The 25,681-nt window shown below is 35.8% G+C and overlaps 1 protein-coding gene across 2 annotated transcripts; it reads left to right on the forward strand.

Moving 5' to 3' along the window:
- The first annotated feature begins 2,185 nt into the window (after positions 1 to 2,185).
- On the forward strand, positions 2,186 to 24,332 carry LOC112726480 (putative disease resistance protein RGA3). Of its 2 annotated transcripts, XR_011868194.1 has the most exons (5): positions 2,218 to 2,373; positions 2,808 to 2,882; positions 18,411 to 20,516; positions 20,635 to 20,843; positions 22,044 to 22,419. XR_011868194.1 is itself a non-coding variant. In XM_025775878.3 (4 exons), exons 3-4 carry the CDS (start codon positions 18,432 to 18,434, stop codon positions 22,056 to 22,058), a joined length of 2,427 nt encoding a protein of 808 aa, XP_025631663.2. In that variant the 5' UTR covers positions 2,186 to 2,373; positions 2,808 to 2,882; positions 18,411 to 18,431; the 3' UTR covers positions 22,059 to 24,332. The 2 variants fall into 2 exon arrangements, 1 of the variants encoding a protein (XP_025631663.2); XM_025775878.3 differs by having other exon boundaries at positions 2,186 to 2,373; positions 18,411 to 20,843; positions 22,044 to 24,332.
- Positions 24,333 to 25,681: the final 1,349 nt, after the last annotated feature.

Raw genomic sequence — 25,681 nt, forward strand, 5'->3', positions numbered from 1 at the left:
AATTCTTATTTACAGAATTTGTTGAAGTTGGATGCTTTAAGTGGGAGGAATGGTGCTGGTTCTCAGCCAATGCCAAGAGCTAAACAGACACTATCAAAAGTAGCTGTGACAAGAACGTCATCAGAGAAATATTCTGATTTCAGCTTGCCAACCTAACAATATTCTAAGGAGCAATCTAAATCATGTGAAATTTGCAGACGATTTGAGACTGTTTAAATCCAAGATTATGTGAGAAGCTTGAGGCAAAAAGAAATGGACTTTCTATGCCTCATTGTTTTACATTGTTTTATTTAATTCAGAGTAGAGATAGCAACATTTTGTATGCCTTATGTGTTAGAAAATGAGCGAAAGCATAATAAAAGGTATATTTTTAAGATTTTGTTTGAGTTATATAATATTTTATTTATGGATATTAATTTTTTATTATTATGAAATTTTAATAAAAAAATTATTTGTTTAACATAATGAATCATTGAATAGGGATTATAGGAATATTTTTCATTGAATATTTATAGTTTCACCGAATTTTCAATTAAGTCCTTATATTTTTTTTCTTTTCAATTAGGTTCCTAAAGGTATAAAAGTAATTTCACAATTTACTAACATTTTTTTTGACGTTTAACGTTAATAGGGACTAAATTGAAAAAAAAAATTAACGTATAGGGACCTGATTAAAAGGAAAAAAAGTATAAGGACCTAATTGAAAATTTCGCGAAACTATAGGGACCAACAGAGTAATTAAACCTTAATTATTCGAAATGTCTCTCATTAAGTATATTTTATTTTTAATTGGTTGTGAGTCCTGCTAGAGAGACAATGAGATATCTATATAATATGTACAATTGGTTGTTTATTTGACCCAATCTAAATTAAAAATGCAAATTAACCCTTATTTACCCTAATCCCAAATAGCCTGTTCAATTTTGTGTTATTGACCACCCATTTACCCCTAATTCAAATTTATCCATCATTAACCCTTTTGCACCCACCGTTTCCCTAGTCCCCCAAACCCCCCACTTTGCTCCGCAAAACCCCCCATCCCCACCCCGACGTGTGCGCTGCAAGCTGCATCCCGCCACTGCAAACCGGCGCATCCCTCATCCCCGACCCAAACTGCAGCGCTCAGCCTCCGCGCGCCTACTCCTGTCGCAGGAAGGAACTGCTTCGCACCTGAAGCAGTTGAACATCCGACCTTTGCGGCGCCGCGTGAACCGGAATAGTGATCGTCACCCACGCAAACCGCAGAACCGAACCTCCTAAACCAACCATCCACGCGTAAAGTAATTGTGAACATCCAGTTATACGTAGACAAGAACATCCGACATTTGTGCGTAAAGATAATCATGTAAGCAATAAGTGGTATCATATACGCAGAATGACTATTGACTATCTATTTTGTTTAATAATTAACCATCCAGATACATATTGAAATGAACCTTCAGTTATGGTCCTGGTTGGAGTTGCTGCGATGGTTGCAACGTGGGTTGCTGCGGTGCGGCGAGAATAACGCACACGATCGTAATGTACCAGTGGTGGGTGGCCTTTGCGCACGGCGGTGAGAAAGGTGTTGGTTGGAGTCGTTGCGCTGGTGCGGTGCGACGAGAACAACGCACACGATCGGAAGGCAATGGTGGTGGGTGACCTCTACGCACAGCTGGGAGTACCGAGAAGAAAGAGATAGAGAGGATAAGACTGTATAAAGAGAGAGTCTGTGTGTTGGTATAACTGATTGCAATCCTAATTTGTTTCAAATTTAAAATTAAAAACTATTCAAAAATTAATTGATTATGATTTGGTTTTAATTATAATTTAATTCTTATTGTACACATTGTACAATATACATATATTGGCTCCTTATACTTTCTTGTTATGATAATTTAATTCGGTATCATTATTGATCATCAATAAGATTGACATTATATATATATAATGGGATAAAAAAACAATATTAGTAGAGTAAAGTTCATATGTTATGTATTATTACTTTTAAAAGTTCATATACCTTTCTGACTGAGAAGGTTTAGAATCCCATTTTATATAGTATATACTTTGATGAAGAAATCATCCAAGTAATCCAATGCAAACTTAACTTTATTGTTTAATGTTTCTAAAATGATTTCAAGAAGAAAGATTTATTTTGCGTGCTTTATGATATATTCTCTTAAGAACCGTTTTGTTTGATTTCATAATATAATTGCTCTTCTTTTAATTTATGTTATCCTGCAAAGAACAAAGTCCCTTTCTCTCACTCTCAGCACCTCATCTATCCCATTCTCAAATTAAACTCTTACTCTTAATTAATTCCATTCAGCAACTTATCATACATTATTTTCGCCTCAATTTATTTGTGGCACACAAGTTTGACACTCTTCCGTAAGTGGTTTTTTTTTCTCTACAATGTGTAATTATTATTATTATTATTATTTTTATTTAATTTATACCAGTGATGACGAGGATCCTAAAAACATTTGTTAAGGTTATTAAAGTAGTAAATTTCATGGATAAATAATTTTTAAATTAAAATTCAATGCATTAAACACTAAAAAAACTAGTTATTTTTTAATGGATTATCAAAATACTTGAAGTTGGCTAACACCCCTTTCAATTTCATGTCAAATCTTTTTTCCTCTAATATATACGGTGTCAACTTAATATAGAGTTAGAGTTAGATTTATTTTGTATATATGAAATGTACAAATACATACATCTTTATAACACTTGGCCTATTTTGATGAACATATGTTCTACCTCTATTAGCAATGTTGAAATAATCATGATTTGTTTCCTTCTTCTATTGTGGCAATTAGATTCGAGTCCTAAGATTCTTGAAGGTTCACTTGGATTATCAGGTTTAATTTGGAGATTATATTATAACTTACCAGGTTTGTATCTCGTCCTTCATTCTTTGTTAGCATATCATTTCACATTAGAACGATGATTTATAATGAGAATAAAATAAATAGTAAAATTTAGACTATTACTATATTAAGTCATAAAGTTTCTTAATAGGTTTTAACCTTCGCCATTTATATAATTATATTATATAAATTTGTCTTTTCTAAATTCATATCAAAGTTGTCAAATTCACAAACCTAAAAAAATTCGTAGAACTCACCTAAGACTAGTAAACTTGCATGAGACTAATAAATTTGCATGAGTTTACTTGTTATGAATTTTTAAAGAAAATATGTATATATCGTCATACATAAAATATGTATATTTACTTAAATCTAGGCATTTAAAATTAATAACTTTAACCCAAAACACATAATAAACTAAAATATATAGTAATATAAGTTATAATAAGTATTATACATTCAAATCCTCTACAATTATATAATAAATACTTATAATTAAGCACTCTGAGTCTAAATCTCAACATTAAGACAACATAAAACATACACAAAGATAATCAAAGCTAGCAGACAAAATAAAAGAAATACAACTAATCAATGATTAAAAGTTGTATTAGACTAAACTCAAATCTTCTAACATCAATCTTCATGGCATCATAAATTGAGGAACTTATTCCATAACCAACATTCTCAAGCACTCTGCCTGTCCTTAACAAATTCAAAATCATTCAACAACCACTCTTAAAGTATTTAACTTAAAAAAAAAAACATTTGACAATTAAACATTCAAGTTCAACAGTTTATTGACAATTAAATTTAATCAAGTTACTAACAATCATGAACCATCATTTAAATAAACTATTAACATATAAGAATTTAGCATAAACATAAATTATAATTAATTATAATACTGTAATGAGGAATTAATAAGTAGATGCTAACATCTCACTGAGGCACCTAAGAGAAATAATATATAAACAGCTTAGCCTTGAGAATTATCATGGGATTAAAAACAAAGACAATTCAAAGCAATTAATCTTTGTAAGAATTAGTTTTGGTAAAACACCTCGCAGTATAAACCAAGCATGTTCTTTTGCATTACAATAGAAAAATATAATATGCAATAACTAAAGCAAAAAAAATTAAAAGAGAAAAAAAAACCTATCAGAAGTAGGGGCTCAAAGTAAGGAAACTGGGGCAAACTCAAAAGCTCAACTCAATGAATCAAAACTAGATGCAGCAATGACTAGGTATCCAACAACGATGGCCAGCTGTGATGACAAGGATCGACAGCCAGGAGACATAGCAACGATGGAGAATGACAAAGCAGATCGACCGAAAAGAAGAATCCCTTCACCGCTAGTTTTGCACGATAACTTCTATCTGGTCGTGATTGTCACACTTTATTTTTTAAATCCATTTGTTACTGTACAAGATGTCTCCGGTACGGGTTGAGAGATGGATCGAGAACTTGCGGGTCGAGGCGGATGCCAGATTATTTGACTGGAGCAATGGGGGGTGGTACCTGCAAAGACACTCCGACGCTCAAGTCAGAATGGATCTAAGAGGTATAAGGTGTGAGGAATGAATGAATACCTGGAGGGACCTGGGTCCTCTATTTATAAGTGATGGTAAATATCTTATCTTATCTTATCTTATTTGGCTAAGATAAGGGAGACATTTGAATTCGAAAGTTGGTTCGGAGCTCTGGTGGGTCGGTTCCGGGCCTTCTGGAAGGGCGAAGTAGGTCGGACCCTGGTAACCGGGTTCGGGGACCGTTCCGGGTGTAGGATCCGTAATAGTTACTAATTGCTTTTCTTCTGTCCGGGAGTGGGACAAGCTCCCACGTCTTGTTTCTACGTAGTGCTTCCATTTCTTTTTGCATGGCTGCCATCCATAAAAAAAATGTGGACTTTCAACAGCCTCTTGAAAGGTTGATGGTTCTCCATTTTCAATAACAAAATAATATGCATCATGATAAGTCATGGCATAGTGGGCATGCCATGATGATTTTCTCAGTTCACGTGTTGTTCTGTGAGCTTCAGCTGGTCCTTGTTCAACTTGCTCAGGTTCTGCTTCAGAAGTGTCCTTTTCTCTAGACTTATTATTCATGTATATTGTATTAGTTTCTTTAGTGCTACTGTTATTTTCTTGCTCTTTTTGTAACTCGTTTTCATCAAATATAACATCTCTACTGACAATAACTTTGTGGATAGTGGAATCCCATAAACGATACCCCTTTACATTGTCAGCATATCCCAAGAAGATACACTTTTTTTATTTAGGATCAAGCTTTGTTCTTTCTTGGATATTAAAAATCACATAAACAGGACATCCAAACATATAGAGAGAAGAATAATCAGGTGGCTTATCTTGCCACATCTCCAATGAAATTTTCAACCCAATTGTTGTTGACGATGATCTGTTAATCACATAGCAGGCTGTTTTGACTGCTTCTGCCCAGAAAAACTTGGCTAATCTTGCAGTCTGCAACATAGCTCGACTTCTTTCTAGAAGAGTTCTGTTCATCCACTTTACAACACCATTTTCCTGAGCTGTATATGCAACTATGAATTGCCTCTGAATACCCTCGTGCTTGTAAAATATAGTGAAATCACCATCAGTGTATTTTCCTCCCTTGTCTGTCCTCAAGCACTTTATTTTCTTCTCACTTTCACGCTATATTCGTGCTTTAAACTCCTTAAATACTAGAAACACATCTGACTTCTTCTTGATGGAAAATACCCAGACTCTTCGTGAGTAATCATCTATGAAGGAGACAAAATATTTTGTTCCTCCTAATGATAATTCTGGTGATTCCCACACATCAGAATGAATCAAGTCTAGTATGCGTTTGCTTTTAGCGGTTGATCTTTCAAACTTTAATCTATGCTGTTTGCTTGTCACAAGTGCTCATAGAAAGGTAGATTCACCGTTTTAAGCCATGGAAGGAGATTATATTATGCAAGAACCTATAGACCACATTCTGACATATGGCCTAATTTGTGATGTCACAATATCGTTGTGTCTTCTTGGTTTGCAGATGCAACTGATGCTTCTACATCTCGAACTGCATCTCTAGAAAGCAAGTAGAGATTGGTTGTTAGCCATTTTGCCTTCATAATCACACAAGCACCATTAGTCACCTTCAACAATCAACTTTCAATATTGATCTTGTACCTTTAAGAACCTAACAGCCCAACGGATAACAAATTTTTCTAAGGCCATTCACATGTCTTGCACCTTGAACTATATGGATGGAACCATCAAACATCTTAATTTTGATGGTACCGATTCCCACAATTTCTAAGGTGTAACACCCTACCACATAAAACTTTACGCTTAAGTCGTAAAATAGAGGTGGTGTGGTATTACGACCTCTAAAATAAAATGTATACATGTAATAGCAGAAAGATTGTAATATGCTAGGAACCTTGAAGAATAGGGGAAATAAAAATCGCGAAATAAAAGCGCAACGCTCAAGGAACGAATTAATTTGCGTGCTAAGAAAACTATAACTATTAAACATAAGATAATAAAAGTAGAATAGAATGCCAAAGATACAAAATAACAAGCTCCTATCTCAACCCGCGAAGTCAAGACTGGCCAGAGAATATTTACACACACACACACACACACACACACACACACATATACATATCCAAAATCTAAATGTACATAAACACAATCCTGCCTCTCCATAAACCTCTAAGAGGATCAAAAAGAATAAGTTATGCAGAGAGAAAGCTAAGTACATATATACATATATATATATATATATATATCACAGCACAACAAAATAACCCAGTAACCACTTTGCCTCAGGTATCCAGACGCCTATTGAGATGCCTCTCGACCTGCATCTGAAAAACAACAACATAGTATGGAATGAGAACCGGAGGTTCTCAGTATGGTAAAGGTGCCACACACATAATATATAAGGTCCTGGGAATGCCAGAGGCAATCCTAGAATGGCGACACTCAAATTATAGAGCTTAAAGTATTAAACAGAAGCCATAAAAGGTGGTTTTCTAAAAGTATCTAAACATAACTTAACTTAACGTTAAATCTAAGTCCGATACTGCCATTCCTCTATACCTCCATCTCCGTCAGCATTTCACAGATAGATAAACAGATAAAGGCAAACACAAGAAGGTTACAAATACTACAGGTAACGAATATACATATAGCATGGCAAGTACACTTAGGCACACCCAGTTAATGCACAAGCAAGTACTTCAAGTAATATACATATGATGCATGCATGTCCTATGGCTGATGAGGCTCATCTGTCGGTTATCTAGCCAACCCGACAAGTCCGAAAACCTTAGACTGTCCCTCAACGTGCATCCCCAAGAGTCTATGCATAGCTTTTTCTCAAATAATCAATATTGCTCAATGGGGGTTACATTCCCGGGAATTTATAGTGCCTGGTCACCCTTACGTCGTAGGGTCAACAGAGAGTATCGAGTTTTCAACCTGGTACACGTGGTGGCAACCCACGGTACTTTATCTAGGGAATCTCGTATCTCAAATCATTTAATCATCCAAGCCAAGTATCATGCATAATCATTCATTTCAATATCCAGCCAAGTATCATATATGATTATTCGTAACATTTCATAATCAACTCATCACTTTTCAACTTTACTTCACCTTCAAGTTATTCCTACCTACTAACTTCATTTGATTTATCAGGTTTAACACTATTATTTATGACCAAAGGAATGAAAATAGAGGTTTAGAAGTTTGAAATAGGTTTTAAAACCTCAAAAATCATGTTTGTTGGAACAGGTGCCACGCGTATGCGTGGCTCACGCGTGAGCATGGGTGAAAACTCCATGTCACGCGTACGCGTGGACATGCTTGTTTACCGTACGCGTGCACATGGGACCGGTCGCGTATGCATCACCAAAATTTCATGCCACACGTACGCTTGGGCCACACGTACGCATGGACATGCGTTCTTAAAAAAAAAGAATTAACAGAGAGCTGCACAATCAGGGAAAACCACCTGCATATCCACATATTCTTTACCAAATTTTCCAATGGCCATAACTTAATTGTTTTAAATCGTTTTTCTTCCGTTCTTTGAACGGCATAAATTTCACGAACCCAATTTTCATTTAAAACAAGTTATAATCAATTTAGGGTTCCAAAAGCCAAGTTATAGCCCGTCAAAGTTTAGCCAAAAACCAACGTTTTCAAAAGTATCCAAACCTCAATTTTCAATAAAAAACTTCACTCCTTTCCTTGTTAAATTTGCCAAACCCAACACTAACACCATATACCAATAACAAAACTCAACACAAGTTTACACCATTTATCAACTACCATTCAATAACACTAAACAATTCATTCCTCGATACCTGAAAAGAGATGTGGGTAGTCCTTCCGCATATCTGATTCGAGTTCCCAAGTATGTTCCTCGATACCAGCTCGACTCCAAGCTACTTTTACCAATGATACTTCCTTCCCGCGTAATCATTTAAAATTGGTGTCATCAATTCTCACCGGAATTACTGGGAGTGTTAGATCTTCTCTTACTTGGATTGGTTCCGGTTCCAAAACATGACTTGCGTCAGGAGTATACTTCCGAAGCTGTGACACATGAAACACATCGTGCAAATTCGAAAGATACGGCGGTAAGGCAATTCTATAAGCCACTGGCCTAATTCTTTTCAGGATCTCAAATGGCCCAATATAATGGGGATTCAGCTTCTTGGTCTTAATAGCTCTTCCCACTCCAGTGGTTGGTGTAACCTTCAAAAAGACATGCTCTCCTTCTTCAAACTCCAAAAGCTTTCACCTCTGATCAGCATAGCTCTTCTGACGGATCTGGGCTATAAGCATTCGGCTACGAATCTTCTTTATCTGCTCAGTAGTTTCAGCTATCATCTCAGGCCCTAATAAACTTCTTTCTCCAGTTTCATACCAACATAGCGAAGATTGACATTTCCTGCCATACAGAGCCTCATATGGAGCCATTTCGATGCTTGCATGATAGCTATTATTATAAGCAAATTCCACTAATGGCATATACCGATCTCAGCTCGCCGGCTGGTCCAAAACACAAGCCCTTAGCATATCCTCCAAGGTCTGAATAGTTCTTTCTGACTGACCATATGTCTAAGGGTGATATGCAATACTCAAACTTAACTGGGTCCCAAATGCGCACTGAAAGGCCCCCCAGAACCTTGAGGTAAAACGAGGATCTCTGTCAGAGATAATGGTAGAAGGCACGCCATGCAACTTGACAATCTCTTTGATATACATTCTAGCCAATTCCTCCATTGTGCAACTTATTCGAATGGGATGAAAGTGAGCTGATTTTGTCAGTCAATCCACAACCACCCAAATAGCATCACAACCAGACCGGGTTCTAGGCAACCCTATCACAAAATCCATTGCGATACTCTCCCATTTCCATTGTGGAATCTTTAAAGGCTAAAGGGTCCCTGATGGTCTCTGATGCTCGATCTTAACCTTCTGACACGTTAAATATTTAGATACATGCAATGCCACATCATTCTTCATTCCTGGCCACTAGAACATCGCTTTCAGATCTTGGTACATTTTGGTACTCCCCGGGTGAATTGAGAACCCGCTCTTATGAGCTTCCTTCAAGATACTTTGTCGCAGGTCTCCGACATCTGGCACAACGATTCGGTTCTTGAACCTCCACAAATCATCCTGACCTTCTGACACTCTCCACTATTTTCCCCGTTCAACTGCTAGTAATACCTTACATAACGCTTCACTATCTCGATGAGCCTTCAGAAGTTCTGATTTAAAATCACTTAAAATCTGCAACTGACTCAAACACAGAATTTCAGATTCTTCTCTAACTCCCAAATTTAAACCTTGAAATGCCCTTAGTAACTCTTCTTCCTGTAGCATCATCCAAGCTGCATACAAAGACTTACGACTCAAGGTGTCCGCCACAACGTTCGCTTTTTCTGGATGGTAATTCAATTCAAAATTATAATCTTTTAGAAGCTCCATCCACCTCCTCTGACGCATATTCAACTTTTTCTGCTCAAAAAGATACTTCAAACTCTTATGGTCTGAGAAAATATGAAACTTAATGCCATAGAGATAGTGCCTTCAAATCTTTAAAGCAAACACAACAGCAGGAAGTTCTAAATCGTGAGTCGGATAGTTCATCTCATGCGGCCTTAACTGCCATAAGGCGTATGCTACAACATTCTGGTGCTGCATCAGAATGCTCCCTAAACCCTTCAGTGATGCATCACAGTACACTTCAAACGGTTCACTTGATTCAAGTAATATCAATACGGGTGCAGTAGTCAACCTATGCTTCAATGCTTGAAAACTCTCCTCACACTCCAGAGTCCAGACAAAAGGCGTATCCTTCCTAGTCAACTTAGTTAAAGGTAAGGCGAGCTGTGAAAATCTCTTAACGAATCTGCGATAATAACCTGCTAGACCTAGGAAACTCCTAATCTCTGTTACTGAGGTTGGTCACTCCCAATTCATCGCTGCTTCCACTTTAGCAAGATCCACACCTATTCCCTGCTTACTCACCACGTGACCAAGAAACTTCACCTCACTCTTCCAGAACTCGCATTTAGATAACTTAGCATATAACTTCCTGTCTCTCAGAATTTGTAGTACAGTTTGCAAGAGATCAGCATTCCCCTCTTCAGTCTTAGAGTAAACAAGAATATCATCAATGAAGACAATAACAAACTTATCTAGATACGGCCGGAAAATTCTATTCATATAATCCATGAATATTGCTGGAGCATTAGTTAACCCAAAAGACATCACCATATATTCATAATGACCATAACGTGTCTGGAAAGCAGTTTTCAGAATATCTTCATCTCTAACCCTTATCTGGTAATACCCGAATCGCAGATCAATCTTAGAAAACACACCTGCACCCTGTAATTGATCCATTAGGTCATTGATTCTAGGTAGCAGATATTTATTCTTTACAGTGATCTTATTCAATTGTCGATAATCGACACACAAGCACATACTTCTATCCTTCTTCTTTACCAGTAACACTGGTGCTCCCTACGGAGAAACACCTGGTCGAATAAAGTGCTTACCTAACACATTTTCCAGTTCAGCCATTTCTAAAGGTGACATCCTGTAAGGAGTAATCAAAATCGGACCGGCTCCAGACACCAACTCAATTGCAAATTCAACCTCTCGGTTAGGTGGAAATTCATTAATATCATCTGGAAATACATCTGGATATTCGCATACAACCGAAATATGCTCTAAATTCTGATCATCACCTGATACTCCCGCAGTTAATAACATAATATCCTGACATTCAGTTCCAGAACATTTTACTATCATAGAGTTCAAATAATAACTATTCACCACAACCGGCGCTTCTTATCCTTCCGGCATAAACTGTACTAATTTCTCAGAACAATCAAGCAAAACATGATTTTTAGATAACCCATCCATTCCCAAGATGAAATCAAGACCAGTTATCGGTAAACAAATCAAATCATGAACAAATTCACGTTGTTGCACTCGAAAGGGAACTTGTGGACATCCTATCCTAGTCACCATAGCTTCATGAGTAGCATTATACACTTTCAAATCATAACCTAAAACTACCATTCTTAATCCTAACTCATTAGCCTTCTCAAATGCAATAAATGAATGAGTTGCTCCTAAATCAAATAAAGCATTTAAGATTTTACCAGCCATTTCACAGTTACCTCTAATCAGTATCTCAGATCCCTCAGCACCTACTGCAGAAGTGGTGTATACTATCCCCGGCTGCTACACCCTACCAGTCTCGTACTTCTTCTTCTCTGGACAATTATTGACCATATGCCTGGCCTGTCCACAAAAATAGCATACCCCAAGTCCTAACCTGCACAGAACTCCATGATGATACTTTCTGCACCTCTGACAGTTCAAATACTGTTGTGGCTGCTTTCCAAACCTTCTTCCCTGATTAACATTAGTATTCGGCCTTCGGAGCAAAGTTCCTCCCTGAAGGCCTCTGAAAAGGCACCCTCAAACTTCTTTTCTCTGCTGCCTCTTTCTCATACGATCTTCAGCCACCCTACTCTTATTCACCAATTCAAAAAATACTCTGATCTCCATTGGAGCAATGAAGCTCAGAATATCGCTCTGAAGATCTCCCTCATATTTAATACACTTACATTCAACAAAATTTGTAGGCGCACCTTGACAGATACGAGAAAAGCGATATAACTCCTCAAATTTGCTAGTATACTCAGCAACAGTCACCTGTCCCTGCTTTAACTACATTAATTCAAGTTCCTTGGCCTTTGTGGCTGAATTAGGAAAGTATTTTTTATAGAATTCTGTTTGGAAGACCTCCCAAAGAATCGCAGCACCATCAGGCTGCAATATACGTTGTGTTTCCTGCCACCAATACTGAGCCTCACCTTGCAGTTGATAAGTTCCAAATTCAACCCATTGTTCTTCAGGAACCTGTTGAGCCTGCAATGTTCGTTCCATAACTTGAATCCAATTATCTGCATCAGTGAGATTTGAGGTTCCCCTAAAGGTCGGAGGGTGAACTTTCAAAAATGTAACAAGTGCCATAGGACTGTCCTCATCATTATTATTCCCATGATTACCCTGGTTTATCTGATTACCCAGTGCCTCGACTGTCGCCTGCATAGCTGCAGCCATATTTTTCAGGGCAGCCATAAAGTCTGCTGGATCAGTCCCTGCTGGGCTAGGAGTAATAGTGCCTATCCTACCTCTATCTCGCCCGTGACCGCGTCTGCGAGTCGACATCTGGTCTCTATACACACCAAACAAGTGATATTAAGTTGAACAGTCTCAATATTGCAGGTCTAATCCTTTAAGTTCCAAATGCATGCTCACAAACGTTTATGCCATATATATCAGTCAGATATCCTAATAGCACATAAACACATATACAGAGAATGCACAGAAGCACAATCAGTCCGTCTTTCAGGCTCTATAGGAACGAACTGCTCTGATACCATAATGTAACACCCTACCATACAAAGCTTTACGCTTAAGTCGTAAAATAGAGGTGGTGTGGTATTACGACCTCTAAAATAAAATGTATACATGTAATAGCAGAAAGATTGTAATATGCTAAGAGCCTTGAAGAATAGGGGAAATAAAAATCGCGAAATAAAAGCGCAACGCTCAAGGGACGAGTTAATTTGCGTGCTAAAAAAACTATAACTATTAAACATAAGATAATAAAAGCAGGAATAGAGTGCCAAAGATACAAAATAACAAGCTCTTAACTCTGCCCGCGAAGTCAAGACTGGTCGGAGAATATTTACACACACACACACACACACACACACACACACATACACAAACATATATATACATATCCAAAACCCAAATGTACACACACACACACACACACACACATACATATCCAAAACCCAAATGTACATAAACACAATCCTGCCTCTCCATAAACCTCTAAGCTAAGTACATAGTATATATACACACACACACATTATATATATATATATATATATATATATATATATATATATATATATATATATCACAGCACAACAAAATAATCCAGTAACCACTTCGCCTCAGGTATCCAGACGCCTAGTGAGATGCCTATCGACCTGCATCTGAAAAATAACAACATAGTATGGAATGAGAACCAGAGGTTCTCAGTATGATAAATGTGCCACACACATAATATATAAGGTCCTGGAAATGCCAGAGGCAATCCTAGAACGCCGACACTCAGATTATAGAGGTTAAAGTATTAAACAGAAGCCATAAAAGGTGGTTTTCTAAAAGTATCTAAACCTAACTTAACTTAACCTTAAATCTAAGTCACATACTGCCATTCCTCCATACCTCCATCTCTGTCAGCATTTCACAGACAGATAAACAGATAAAGACAAACACAAGAAGGTTACAAATACTGCAGGTAACAAATATACATATAGCATGGCAAGTACACATAGGCACACCCAGTTAATGCACAAGCAAGTAATTCAAGTAATATGCATATGATGCATGCCTGTCCTATGGCTCATGAGACTCATCTGTCGGTTATCCAGCCAACCTGACAAGTCCGAAAACCTTAGACTGTCCCTCGATGTGCATCCCTAAGAGTTTATGCATAGCTTTTTCTCAAATAATCAATATTGCTCAATGGGGGTTACATTCCCGGGAATTTATAGTGCCCGGTCACCCTTACGTCGTAGGGTCAACAGATTATTGAGTTTTCAACCTGGTACACGTGGTGGCAAGCCACGGTACTTTATCTAGAGAATCTCGTATCTCAGATCATTTAATCATCCAAGCCAAGTATCATACATAATCATTCATTTCAATATCCAGCCAAGTATCATATATGATTATTCATAACATTTCATAATCAACTAATCACTTTTCAACTTTACTTCACCTTCAAGTTATTCCCACCTCCTAACTTCATCTGATTTATCAGGTTTAACACTATTATTTATGACCAAAGGAATAAAAATAGAGGTTTAGAAGTTTGAAATAGGTTTTAAAACCTCAAAAATCATGTTTGCTGGAACAGGTGCCACGCGTACATGTGGCTCACACGTGAGCGTGGGAGTGTGAAAACGCAGCTCGTGCACGCATCCCTTGTCATGCATGCGTGTGGGTGAAAACTCCATGTCACACGTACACATGGGTCACGCGTACACGTGGACATGCTTGATTAACTTACGCATGCGCATGGGACCGGTCGCGTACGCATCCCCAAAATTTCATGCCACGGGTACACGTGGGCATGCGTTCTTCAAAAAAAAAAAAGAATTAACAGAGAGCTGCACAATCAGGGAAAACCACCTGCATATCCACATATTCTTTACCAAATTTTCCGATGGCCATAACTTAATCGTTTTAAATCATTTTTCTTCCGTTCTTCGAACGGCATAGACTTCACGAACCCAATTTTTATTTGAAACAAGTTATAATCAATTTGGGGTTCCAGAAGCCAAGTTATAGCCTGCCAAAGTTCAGCCAAAAACCAACATTTTCAAAAGTATCCAAACCTCAATTTTCAATTAAAAACTTCACTCCTTTCCTTGTTAAATTTGCCAAACCCAACACTAACACCATATACCAATAACAAAACTCAACACAAGTTTCCACCATTTATCAACTACCATTCAATAACACTAAACAATTCATTCCTCAACAATTCCATCAAGCTTTTATTCAATGTTCTTGTAAACCTAAAATCAACCAACCAACCACATTTCTTACCATCTTCAACATAAATAATAATCTCCACCATATATTCAAATTATCAATTATCCAACAAGCACTAACCAAACATATTCATCAACAAATTCCTAAACATTCAATATACACCAGCATTCCAACTTATCCTATGGTCCTCTAGCCTAAGTTTTCACAGAACATTATATATTAAATGCAAGAAACCTAAACCATACCTTGGCTGATTTCCACGTAACGACCAAATCAATTTATTTAAAACCAAGGCAGCTCCTCAAAATTCAACAAACTCTAAGCTCAACTTCCTCCAAGTTCCAATATTCACAATTTCAAGCTCCAATTATTTATTTTCAACCTAATACACATTTATAACACATATATATCCAATTTAATACTCAAAGCTCAAATTCAATGAAGTTAAAATAGAATTATTATATCCTCACCTTACCCAAACTTCACATAAGCAAGAGTGAACATTTTTCTCAATCTAATTGGATCCTAAAACATTAGAAATAAAAAAAATTCAACATTCCTACTCAAAATTCAAAAATTAGGGGAAGAGGAGGCTGAGAGTGATTAAACAATTTACCAGTGAAATAGTTCCGGTAGAAATATAGAGCTCGACGCGCTGGACGCGTGGCTGCAAACGGTGCGGCGATCGGAGCTCGGACGAAGAAGTTACGGGGGATTGGAGTTCACCGTAAGGGTTTCGGTGTTTCCTCTCTTCCCTCGATGCATTTCACGTTGCTCCAGCTGAATAAGGAAGAGAAAGGAGCTTGGCTTCATTTAACAGGTCGGTTCGGTTGGACTAACGGCCCTGTTTGGATCCGGTTCAACCGATTTGGCCCATTCGGTCCAATCTTAGACCGATTTCTTCGAAATTAGTGTCAAAATTCTCGTTTCGATGAGCTCTATCCTAATTTGATATAATATTCGAGTTTCTAATCTTCCTTATTAAAAACTAATTTATTGACTAATTATTTACTAATTTAACCGGGGTTTACATAAGGCATGATCATCTCCCATGAGTACAGATCCTTTTGAAACAGGTTCATAAGTGCTAAACCACTCATGATGTGGAGTCATGTGATATGTTGCTCCACAATCCAACAGCCAGACATCAACTAGTAGTTTATTGTCTTCATGACCAATAGCAGTTTTGATGCACAAGACATCTCCATCATCAGAGGTGTTTGCAACATAACCATGTGAGGTAGTTGCATTTGCAGTTTTCTTTGTGCTCTTTTTGTTGAACTAGCAATCTTTCTTCAAGTGCCTTTTCTCGCCACAATTGTAACAAGTAAGGTTCTTCTTTCGAGACCTTGATCTATCATGACTTTGACTCCCACTAGAGCCACGTTCCGTTGATCTGCCTCTCATCACCGACAAAACTTCTGCTTTCTTAGAACTTTCCATTTCGATCATCTTTATTTTGTGCATGCTTTCTTCTTCAAGAATAGTAGCAACAACATCATCAAATCGAAGTTGATCAAATGAGTCTAGTAAAATTTGGAGAAGAATTTCAGTACATTCATTTTCTACAATTTGACACTCTATAGCTGTTAGTTGTGAAAATACAGTATTAAGATTGTTGATGTAATCCGTCACCGATATTCACTCATACGAAGAGTATAGAGCCTCTTTTTTATGAATATCCTATTGTGAAGTGACTTTGCCTCGTACAACTTAGTGAGCGCCTCCCAAATCTCCTTTGCTGTCTGTTTCTCCGATATGCTTGATAATACGGACTCTGCCATAGCCAAGTGTAAATTGGCAACGACGTTCCCCTCCATCTCTTTTCACTTGTCATCAAGAGTGCCGGTAGGCCTGCTTTCTATAATTCTCCTTTTCCAAAATTGCCTTGATCTTCAATTTTCAAAGAAAAAAGTTATTCCCATTGAATTTCTCGATCTTAAATTTTGTTGTCATGATTCTGATACCAACTTGCACTTTTGTAGCGGAAGATTAAGAACCTAAAGCTCTAATACCACTGTTAGGTACCAGAGTTAATAGGGACAAAATAACATAACTATAATTTGTGGACGAGAAATAGATGGAACTAAATAAGAATATAGACAATAGTGGAAATAATATGACAAAGTGGTGAAAACACAATCTCTTACAATACATAGAGAAGTCTATAATACTCTCTTACGTATTATAGAAATTCATACAAAGAGATTACACACATGAGAGGCCTTACTATTTTTCTCTTTAAGTTTCACTCACTAATTGCAAAAACATGACATACATTAGCAAATGCCTTAACCACCTATATAGTATTTTGTAGAGGTGCATCTGGTTTACAAGTTGATCAAGTTGTGCACAAATTGCACAAGTGTGTGTACTAGATTCTTTTTTCATATTCATTTTTATCAAGTTATATGGCAAGTTGATAAATATCAACTTATGTAACAACTCATTTTTTGATTAAGTCAAATATTGCAACCACAATAACTTATCTTTATTGCAAATTTTGACTAGAACTTTAACTATACAAGTTGGACAACTTGCAAGTAGTTTCATGAGTCTTGTAACTTAATAAGAACCATTTGCATCATACTTGATTATAGACCAAGTTTAAGTTCTATAATATTCTTTAATTTTTTTGAAACTTCATCATGTTCTACTTGTATCACTTAATAAAAGAAGAATTTTGCTTCTTCTTTTCACATATGTTACTAATTTGTTGAAAAACTATGGCCTTGGTGATGCCAAACTTGCAAGTACACCTATGGAATACACATCCAAACTATCCAAGATAGTGGCTCTTCCTTGCATTAATGTCTTAGGTTATCATCTATTAGTGGATAGATTAGTATATTTGACAACAATACGACCTGATATTTGCTATGCTGTTTGCAAATTAAGTCAATGCCTAGATTCTCCTACCACCGCACACTACCAAACAGCAATTTAAGTTCTCATGTACCTTAAAAACAGCCCTGCTACTGGAATTTTATTCCCTGTCTCACCTGATTTTAGTTTGAAAGGCTTTACTAATATTAATTGGGCCTCATATCCAGACATTGATGCTGATTGTCATGTGGATCGCGAGAGAGCTGCATGTTGTCTGGTCAAATTAGTTCCAATTTCGAGCAAGAATCAGATAACAAATATAGTCATAAAGTAGTGTGACCAAATTGACTAAACCAAATCAATTTTATTAAAAAGAATAAACCACTTATATTTTATTTGGAGATTTTATCTGTTATAGTATACGATGTTGTTTTTTCATTAACTAGGAAATTAACTACTTTACTAGTAATTTTTACATTATGCAATTGTAATTTTTTTTCCGTTGTGTGGTTAACCTTTCTTTTCCATCTTATACTTTTTTGCTAGGTTGTTTTCACTAATTCTCCAATGGCTGAAGTTGTTTCTGGTGTGGCATCAACACTCTTAGGCAATTTAGCAACAAAATCTTTTCAAGAGATTGCTCTGGCATGCGGTCTTAAAGATGATGTAAAAAAGTTTGAAAGTTCTTTGAGAACCATCAAAGCATATCTCATAGATGCTGAGAACAAGCAAGCAAAAAACCGCAGTATAGATGAGTGGTTGAAGCAACTCAGAGAGGCATTTGATGATGCTGGTGACATATTAGATGAAATAGAGTATGAAGCAAAACTTAATGAAGTGGTCAAAATGTATGGAAGCATTAGCACGAAGGTTCGCCGATTCTTCTCATACACAAGTAATCCACTTGTATTTCGCATCAAAATGGCCCACAAAATCAAAGATATGAAACAGAAGATGGATGAAAAAATAAGAGAAGGGAGAGACTTGGGTATAGTTGAACAACATGTCAACACTCCAGCTCTGGAGCACAATTTACCATGGCGAGAGACTGCTTCTTCATTGCCTTTCCGTGTGTGTGGTAGACTTGAAGAGAAAGAGGAGATTATAAAGTCATTGATGACACAAAAATCAGAAGCTAATAGTATTGATGTGATCTCAATTGTTGGGATTGGTGGTTTGGGAAAGACTACACTTGCACAAATGGCTTACAATGATACCCCAGTGAAGGCGAATTTCGATCCCTTAATGTGGGTGTGTGTATCTGATGATTTTGATGTCAAGAAGCTAATACAAAGAATCATTCATGCAGCCACAAAGAGAGAGAATTTCGTGGATGCAAATTTTAGTTTGGAATATATGATATCTCTTCTCAATCAAACGTTGCATGGTAAAAAATTCTTACTCGTGTTAGACGATGTTTGGAATGAAAACCACAGCAAATGGGATGAATTGAGAAATCACTTGTTAGAAGCAGGTGGTGACAAAGGCAGCAAAATTATAGTGACCACTCGTAGCAGAAAAGTTGCTGACATTATGGGGAGTAATCTTGTAATGAAATTGGAAGGACTTCCTGAGAATGAATGTTGGCGGCTCTTTGCAAAATGTGCATTCCAAGAAGAGAAGGACGAAGAGAAGTACCCAAGGCTAAAGCAAATTGGGGAGCAAATTGTTAAAAAATGCAAAGGAGTACCCTTGGCTATAACAACTTTGGGTTGCTTGCTTAGATCAAAATCACATGATGAAAATGAGTGGAGAAAAATAAGGGATAGTGAGGTGTGGAATCTCGATCAAGAAGAAACTGACATTTTGCCATCACTCAAATTGAGTTACAATCACTTGCCATCAGAAGTAAAACAATGTTTTTCATACTGCTCTTGTTTTTCAAAGGATTACGAATATGTTGCTATTGATTTGATTATGTTGTGGATGGCTCATGGACTCCTCCAACCTACACGCGAAGAGGAAGATGCAGAAGATATTGGGGAGTTGTATATTAAGAAGCTTGTTTCAGCATCTTTACTTCAAATTGAAGGAGATTCTAACCCCTACTTTGATTTCAAAAATTTAATGACATTTAAAATACTCAAAATGCATGATCTTGTACATGATCTTGCACAATTAACAATGAAAGAGTCAAGCAGGACAAGAACCGTTATGCAAGAGGGGCAACAAGAAGCATTGATAGAATGGACCTCCGACAAGTTCAACTATCTGAGGGTGTTGCACCTAACAAAATATATGGAATTGAGCTCGTTGCCTGATGATTGCTTTGCCATAATGAAGAAGCACTTGAGATATCTCTTTCTTAGAAATTGTCCTAGTTTGAAAAAGCTTCCTGATTCCATTTGTAAGCTGCAAAGTTTGCAGAGTTTGGGCCTTGGTTGTGACAGCCTTCAAGAACTTCCCAAAAACATGAACAAACTCATCTATCTACAATATTTGTTTTTGATGGGCATCAAAATTACAAGTTTGTCTTCAATGAATATAGGGCGCTTCCAACAACTCAAATGCTTGTATCTTTTGAAATGTTCAAGGTTAGTGTCCGTACCAAGTGCTGTTGGTCGCTTGACTACTTTAAAGAAGTTGGGATTTTATGAGTGTGAAGAGCTGGTGAATTTTGAAGATGAAGAGGAAGAAGGAAAGCAACATGTGGTAATAAATAATTTAAACCTTCAATTATTCTCAATCATTGGGTCTGCGAAGTTGGATGCTTTACCAAAATGGCTTGAAAGAGCTACTAAATTGCGACATTTGAGTATAATGTTAACAGGGATAAAATCATTGCCCACAAGGTTGCCGATGACCTCTCTTGAAGAACTTTATATCCTTCTATGTGCAGAATTATCATCTCTTCCTAACATGGATCAAGCTCATAATCTTCAGTATTTAGAGATATATTATTGTCCCACATTATATGCAAAGTACAATAAAGAGACAGGTCCAGATTGGCCCAAAATTGCTCATATTCCATATTGCAAGGTTAGTTCAAATAATCTATCTCATAATATTACAAATCTAACCATACTGGTTTATTATTATTATTATTATTATTATTATTATTATTATTATTATTATTATTATTATTATTATTATGCATGAATAATTAATTGTTGATGTTTTATGTTTAATTAACCAGTTAGAGTTATATCTTACTCTCCTTATAATTAATTCTAGAACTTTTTAAATTGACAATCTAATTTTCTTTCTAAATAATTGTGTATAATTTATTTATAAAAGGTATGGTAGAGTGAACTAATTAGTCCTTATAATATGGAATATTTCCAAATTTTGAAAATGCAATATAATATAGGTTATAAATTTATACTTTCAACTTGAGTCATACCCTAGCCAATAGCCATGTTTCATTTTAATTTTAAGAAAATAATGATATTAAGATAAAATCAAAATTTTTATTAAATGAAATAAAATTCCTTCTGTTAGTCTGTTGGTAAACATTTTCCAAAGTTAGTTAATCATTGCTTTTAGTTATTAATTATCCAAATGTACATTACCTTTAATTATTTAAAGCCCGTGCAATATTCGTCAATAAAAATGAGCTCCACCAATTAATTATGTTTGTCTTTAAATTTTCACGGCCTAGCGACACAATTATTAGTGGTCAATTCATTTTAAATGTATAATAAGCAGAGTTTTTTTTTTTTTTTTTTGGGTTCAATTTAGAAGTAGTAAAGAAGAAGAAAGCAATTCTTGTCAATTTTTTGAATTTCTTTTTAATAATCTTTCTAAATAAACACATGAAATCGATTAACATTATTATGCCTGCAGCACGTCTTGAATTTTAGTTATGAATCTTAATATTACCACTAATAATGGTAACTCTTTCAATTACTACGTATTATGAATTATTGTATTGAAAACCCCAATAAGCTAATTATTATGTGAAATAAAAAGAATGAATAACTCTTAATCATTTGAATATTGACTATACATTATTTAAAATGAGCACAAAATTTTATTATTATTGTGATTATAGGAGTTGATGCATGAATCTTTATTTTTGGATAGTGAAATACTTTTTTATTGTCAATTGACAGAAAATGGAAATTTAGAAAATTATAAAACAATTTAATTATATATATATGCATGCATAGTTGAATTAAAGCTCAAGTTAATTTAATTTCATAAGCACTAGTCTATCTACTGACCTTGAATTATCAGGTGGAGATGCCGTGAGGAGCTCTCGATCATTGGAGAGACTTTGGAGAGAGATCAAGCGAGAGAACATAAGATGAGTAGACACCACATCTAACTCAAAATCTTAAGGTGTTAAGTTAATGAGTTTCTCATCTTATAGACTCCTCACTCTTCCTTACTTTCTTTGACGTGAGACTAACTTCATACACCTCTCACACTTACAACACTAACAGCCTTTAGCTACAACTACTTTATAAGTGTTTTAATTTGTGTGGTTCGATTGCTTTTGTATGTCCCATTTTCTTTTAAAACTGAAAGAAAGCTATGTATCTGGTCACCTCAAACTTTTGGGTGTTGAGTTTAGAAGTAGTTTGAATATGTCAAGGTTTTAATTGTTCTACATTTCTATCTATTTTATTCAATTTTTAATTTGGTGTTACAGCTAAAATTTCTAATCACATTTGATTGTGCAAACAAATTTTACATCCAAGCATGCATTTTATTTCATTCATCCTTATTATAATTATAAAATGGTTAAATAAATGACTTCTATAAAATACATATTATTTTGCTTTAGTTCTTGTAATTACTTTTCTTTTGATTCACTAAAACTTAATAGGAGTTTTTGGATTTCTTCAATGGACGACAAACAACAAAACCACAAAATATATATATTACCACTGATGAATTTGAAAAATTCTAAATTAATTTGATGATGATCAAACATTATTAAAATAATTAATTACAAAATTATTAATTTAATCTTCAATTTACATTTGTTAATTAATAATTTTGTTGTGCAGATTTTATTTTGGACCGAAAATAAAAAGCCCAACATGAAGTGAATTTTCAGCCTTGTGCAAAAATGTTTAAGAATATGTGGCTGAAATTATTATCATGTGAATTTGGGCCATGAATCATTTGTGCAAGCCCAAATTAACATTTGCTACAAGACCAACAAGACTTGGTCCGAAATTGAAAAAGAGAGAAAGCAAAGATTGCATGCTTTCAAAGGATGCCACTTTCATTCTTTGATGGATTTCAAATTCATTTAAGTTGCATTAATAGCATTGGAAACATGAAAGAGAAAGTTTGAAATTGATTTGATTGCTATTATTGCTTCACACGTTACTATGAAAGAGGGAAGTAGGTTTTAATTGAGTGTAATTGATTTTAATATCCTTCTTTATTTCCTTTGAAAGCATTCTCTCTCTTCTCTTTCTTCTCTGTTCGGTTGTCACTTTACAGGAAAAATAGAAGTGAAAACAAGCTATCAGAAGAAAGAAGAAGAAGCTAGTAGCAAGGAAGAGGCCATAATGATGATGGCGTTATCAAGAAGAAGATCCACAGTAGGGTGTGGCTGAGATCTTTGCCACTTATGGTAAGAAATGGTGAGAAAGTCTCAAGCTCTCCATACCCGAAAATGGAAGAGATCCATTTCGGTCAGAGAAGAAGATCCCTTAGAAGCATGGCTCGTCTCTACTTTTGATCAACTACCACAAGAGGTAGCTACTGTAGCTACGTGGAGAAAGAGGCAGAAGATAAGAGCAGGAGGAGCTGTCAAGCATCAAGGACTCATCAAGGGTCAGGAATCCTTCTTGGGGAGCAAGTCAAGATGGAAGGCTCAGATTGATGAAGTTTGGTGAGAAGGAATGACATAGAGGTAATTGTATGCTGATTTTAGTGTTCAGTTTCCTCTCCTCTCTCTCTGGCCAAACTGGTTTTGGTTTGAAGAAGAAGAAGATTAGCTCGGTTCAACAGTTTCAACCTTGGAGGCTTCCCCTTCTATAAATAAGGGAGAACAGGCAGGGCTTGAAGCAAGGAGAAAAGAGTGTAAGCACAGAGTTCTCATAGCTTTCCAAGTTAACAGAAGTTCTTCTCCTTCAATGTTCTTCATTTTGTATTTTTCTGTTTAGTTTTGTCTGTCTTGAGTCTCATGGAAAAAGGAAAACAGTGAGGTTTGTAAGAAAAAGCCAAAGAGCGGAAAAAGACAGAGTATACAAAATTAAAAGAAAAAATCATAGATGTCCTAGAGGTCCTTTGTACATCTGTGTTGTGTTTCATGATTCTGTGGGAATCCCCTTGCAAGTTGGGTTAGCACTTAGCAGTTGAAAGTTTGGTAGGTTACCAAGTCAAGTTCAGGATTGGAAATAGATTCTGGACTTGTCCCAGATAGGAAGGGTAGTTCCTAGGGAGAATTGGTGTATGTAATCATGATGATTATAGTGAAATTTCATCATTGTTGTGATGGAGACTGGATGTAGGCTGCATTGCACTTGGCAGCTGAACCAGGATACTTCGTGGTATGATTTTCTCTCTTTTCTACTCCATTTCTGTTTCTGCTGCGTAGGAGATAAAACTGAAAAATATCTCTTTCCTGGTTAGGAGATAAAAAGAAAACGTCTCGTGGCTAGGTACGAGACAAAAAGCAAAAAGTCTCTTGAAGTTATTGCAAAGGCCAGCAAGTGTTACTAAGCAAAAAAAGAAGCTAAGATTCAACCCCCCGTTCTCTTAGCCACTGATAACCGTCAACCACAATAACATCTGATCTAAGCTTAATAAAATCTATTAAGCTTTTAGTAGCTTGGAAATTAGAGACTTATAAAATATGGCAAAGAATAATTAAAATAACAAAGGATTATTGAAATCCTATTAATTAATATTAGTATATTTGTTAATTCAATTATATTAGGTGTATACTAAAATCAACTACTAAAAATTAGTCTCTAGTATAAAATACATATTAAAATACAGAATAGTGAGAATACACATTAAAAATAAATTAAACTATATATATACCTATACAAAAATACATAGTGACTGATTTTAGTGTATAAATTAAATATAATTTTGTTGTTAACCAGAAGACATTGGAGAGTTGTATATTAATAAGCTGGTTTCGCTTCTTTGCTTCAAATTGATGCTTCTTCGGTTCTTCTTACTCCTTGAATTTGAAAAATTCACATTTAAAAGACTCAAAATGCATAATGTGGTACATGAACTTGCAAAATTAACAATGAAGGAGTAATTGGCCTCTGACAAATTCAACTATCTAAAAGTTTTCAAGTACTTGATATTAATGAATCATTCAAGTTGGAAGCTTTACCTGACGGTATAACACCCTAATTACCCTAAACCTTACCTCATGCCGTAAAGTAAAAGTTAATCAAAGGTTACGACAATTCTAAAACTTATACATAAATATATATAGAAAGGAATAATAATTCTAGAAGCCTGATGAAGGAATAAACTCAAAAACAGAATTACAAAAGCGCAAAACGTTCACATGAAACTACAAACTTAAGGCACAAGATAAAAATACAAGATAACAAAAATATAAGTATATAAAAGAATGCAATATTCATAAGGGACAAGTCGCAGCCTGCGTAGTTTAAGCCGACTAGTATATACAGACATTCAGAATATTGAAAGATAAAACAGCATATACAAAATATCTCTCTCAAAGTATGCCTCTAAGACAAAATATAAATACAAAAATGAGAAAACTAATCAAAATAACTAAAAGACTCCAAAATGAGATAAAGATCCTTCGTTCTGTCACCATCACGCAACTCACCGAGGTGGGTTGCGACCTTCATCTGAAAAATCACAACAAAATATGAAATGAGAACCGGAGGTTCTCAGTATTATAATAGTGCCCA

Source organism: Arachis hypogaea, chromosome 12 (genome assembly GCF_003086295.3).
Source record: "Arachis hypogaea cultivar Tifrunner chromosome 12, arahy.Tifrunner.gnm2.J5K5, whole genome shotgun sequence".
NCBI classification, from domain to species: Eukaryota; Viridiplantae; Streptophyta; class Magnoliopsida; order Fabales; family Fabaceae; genus Arachis; species Arachis hypogaea.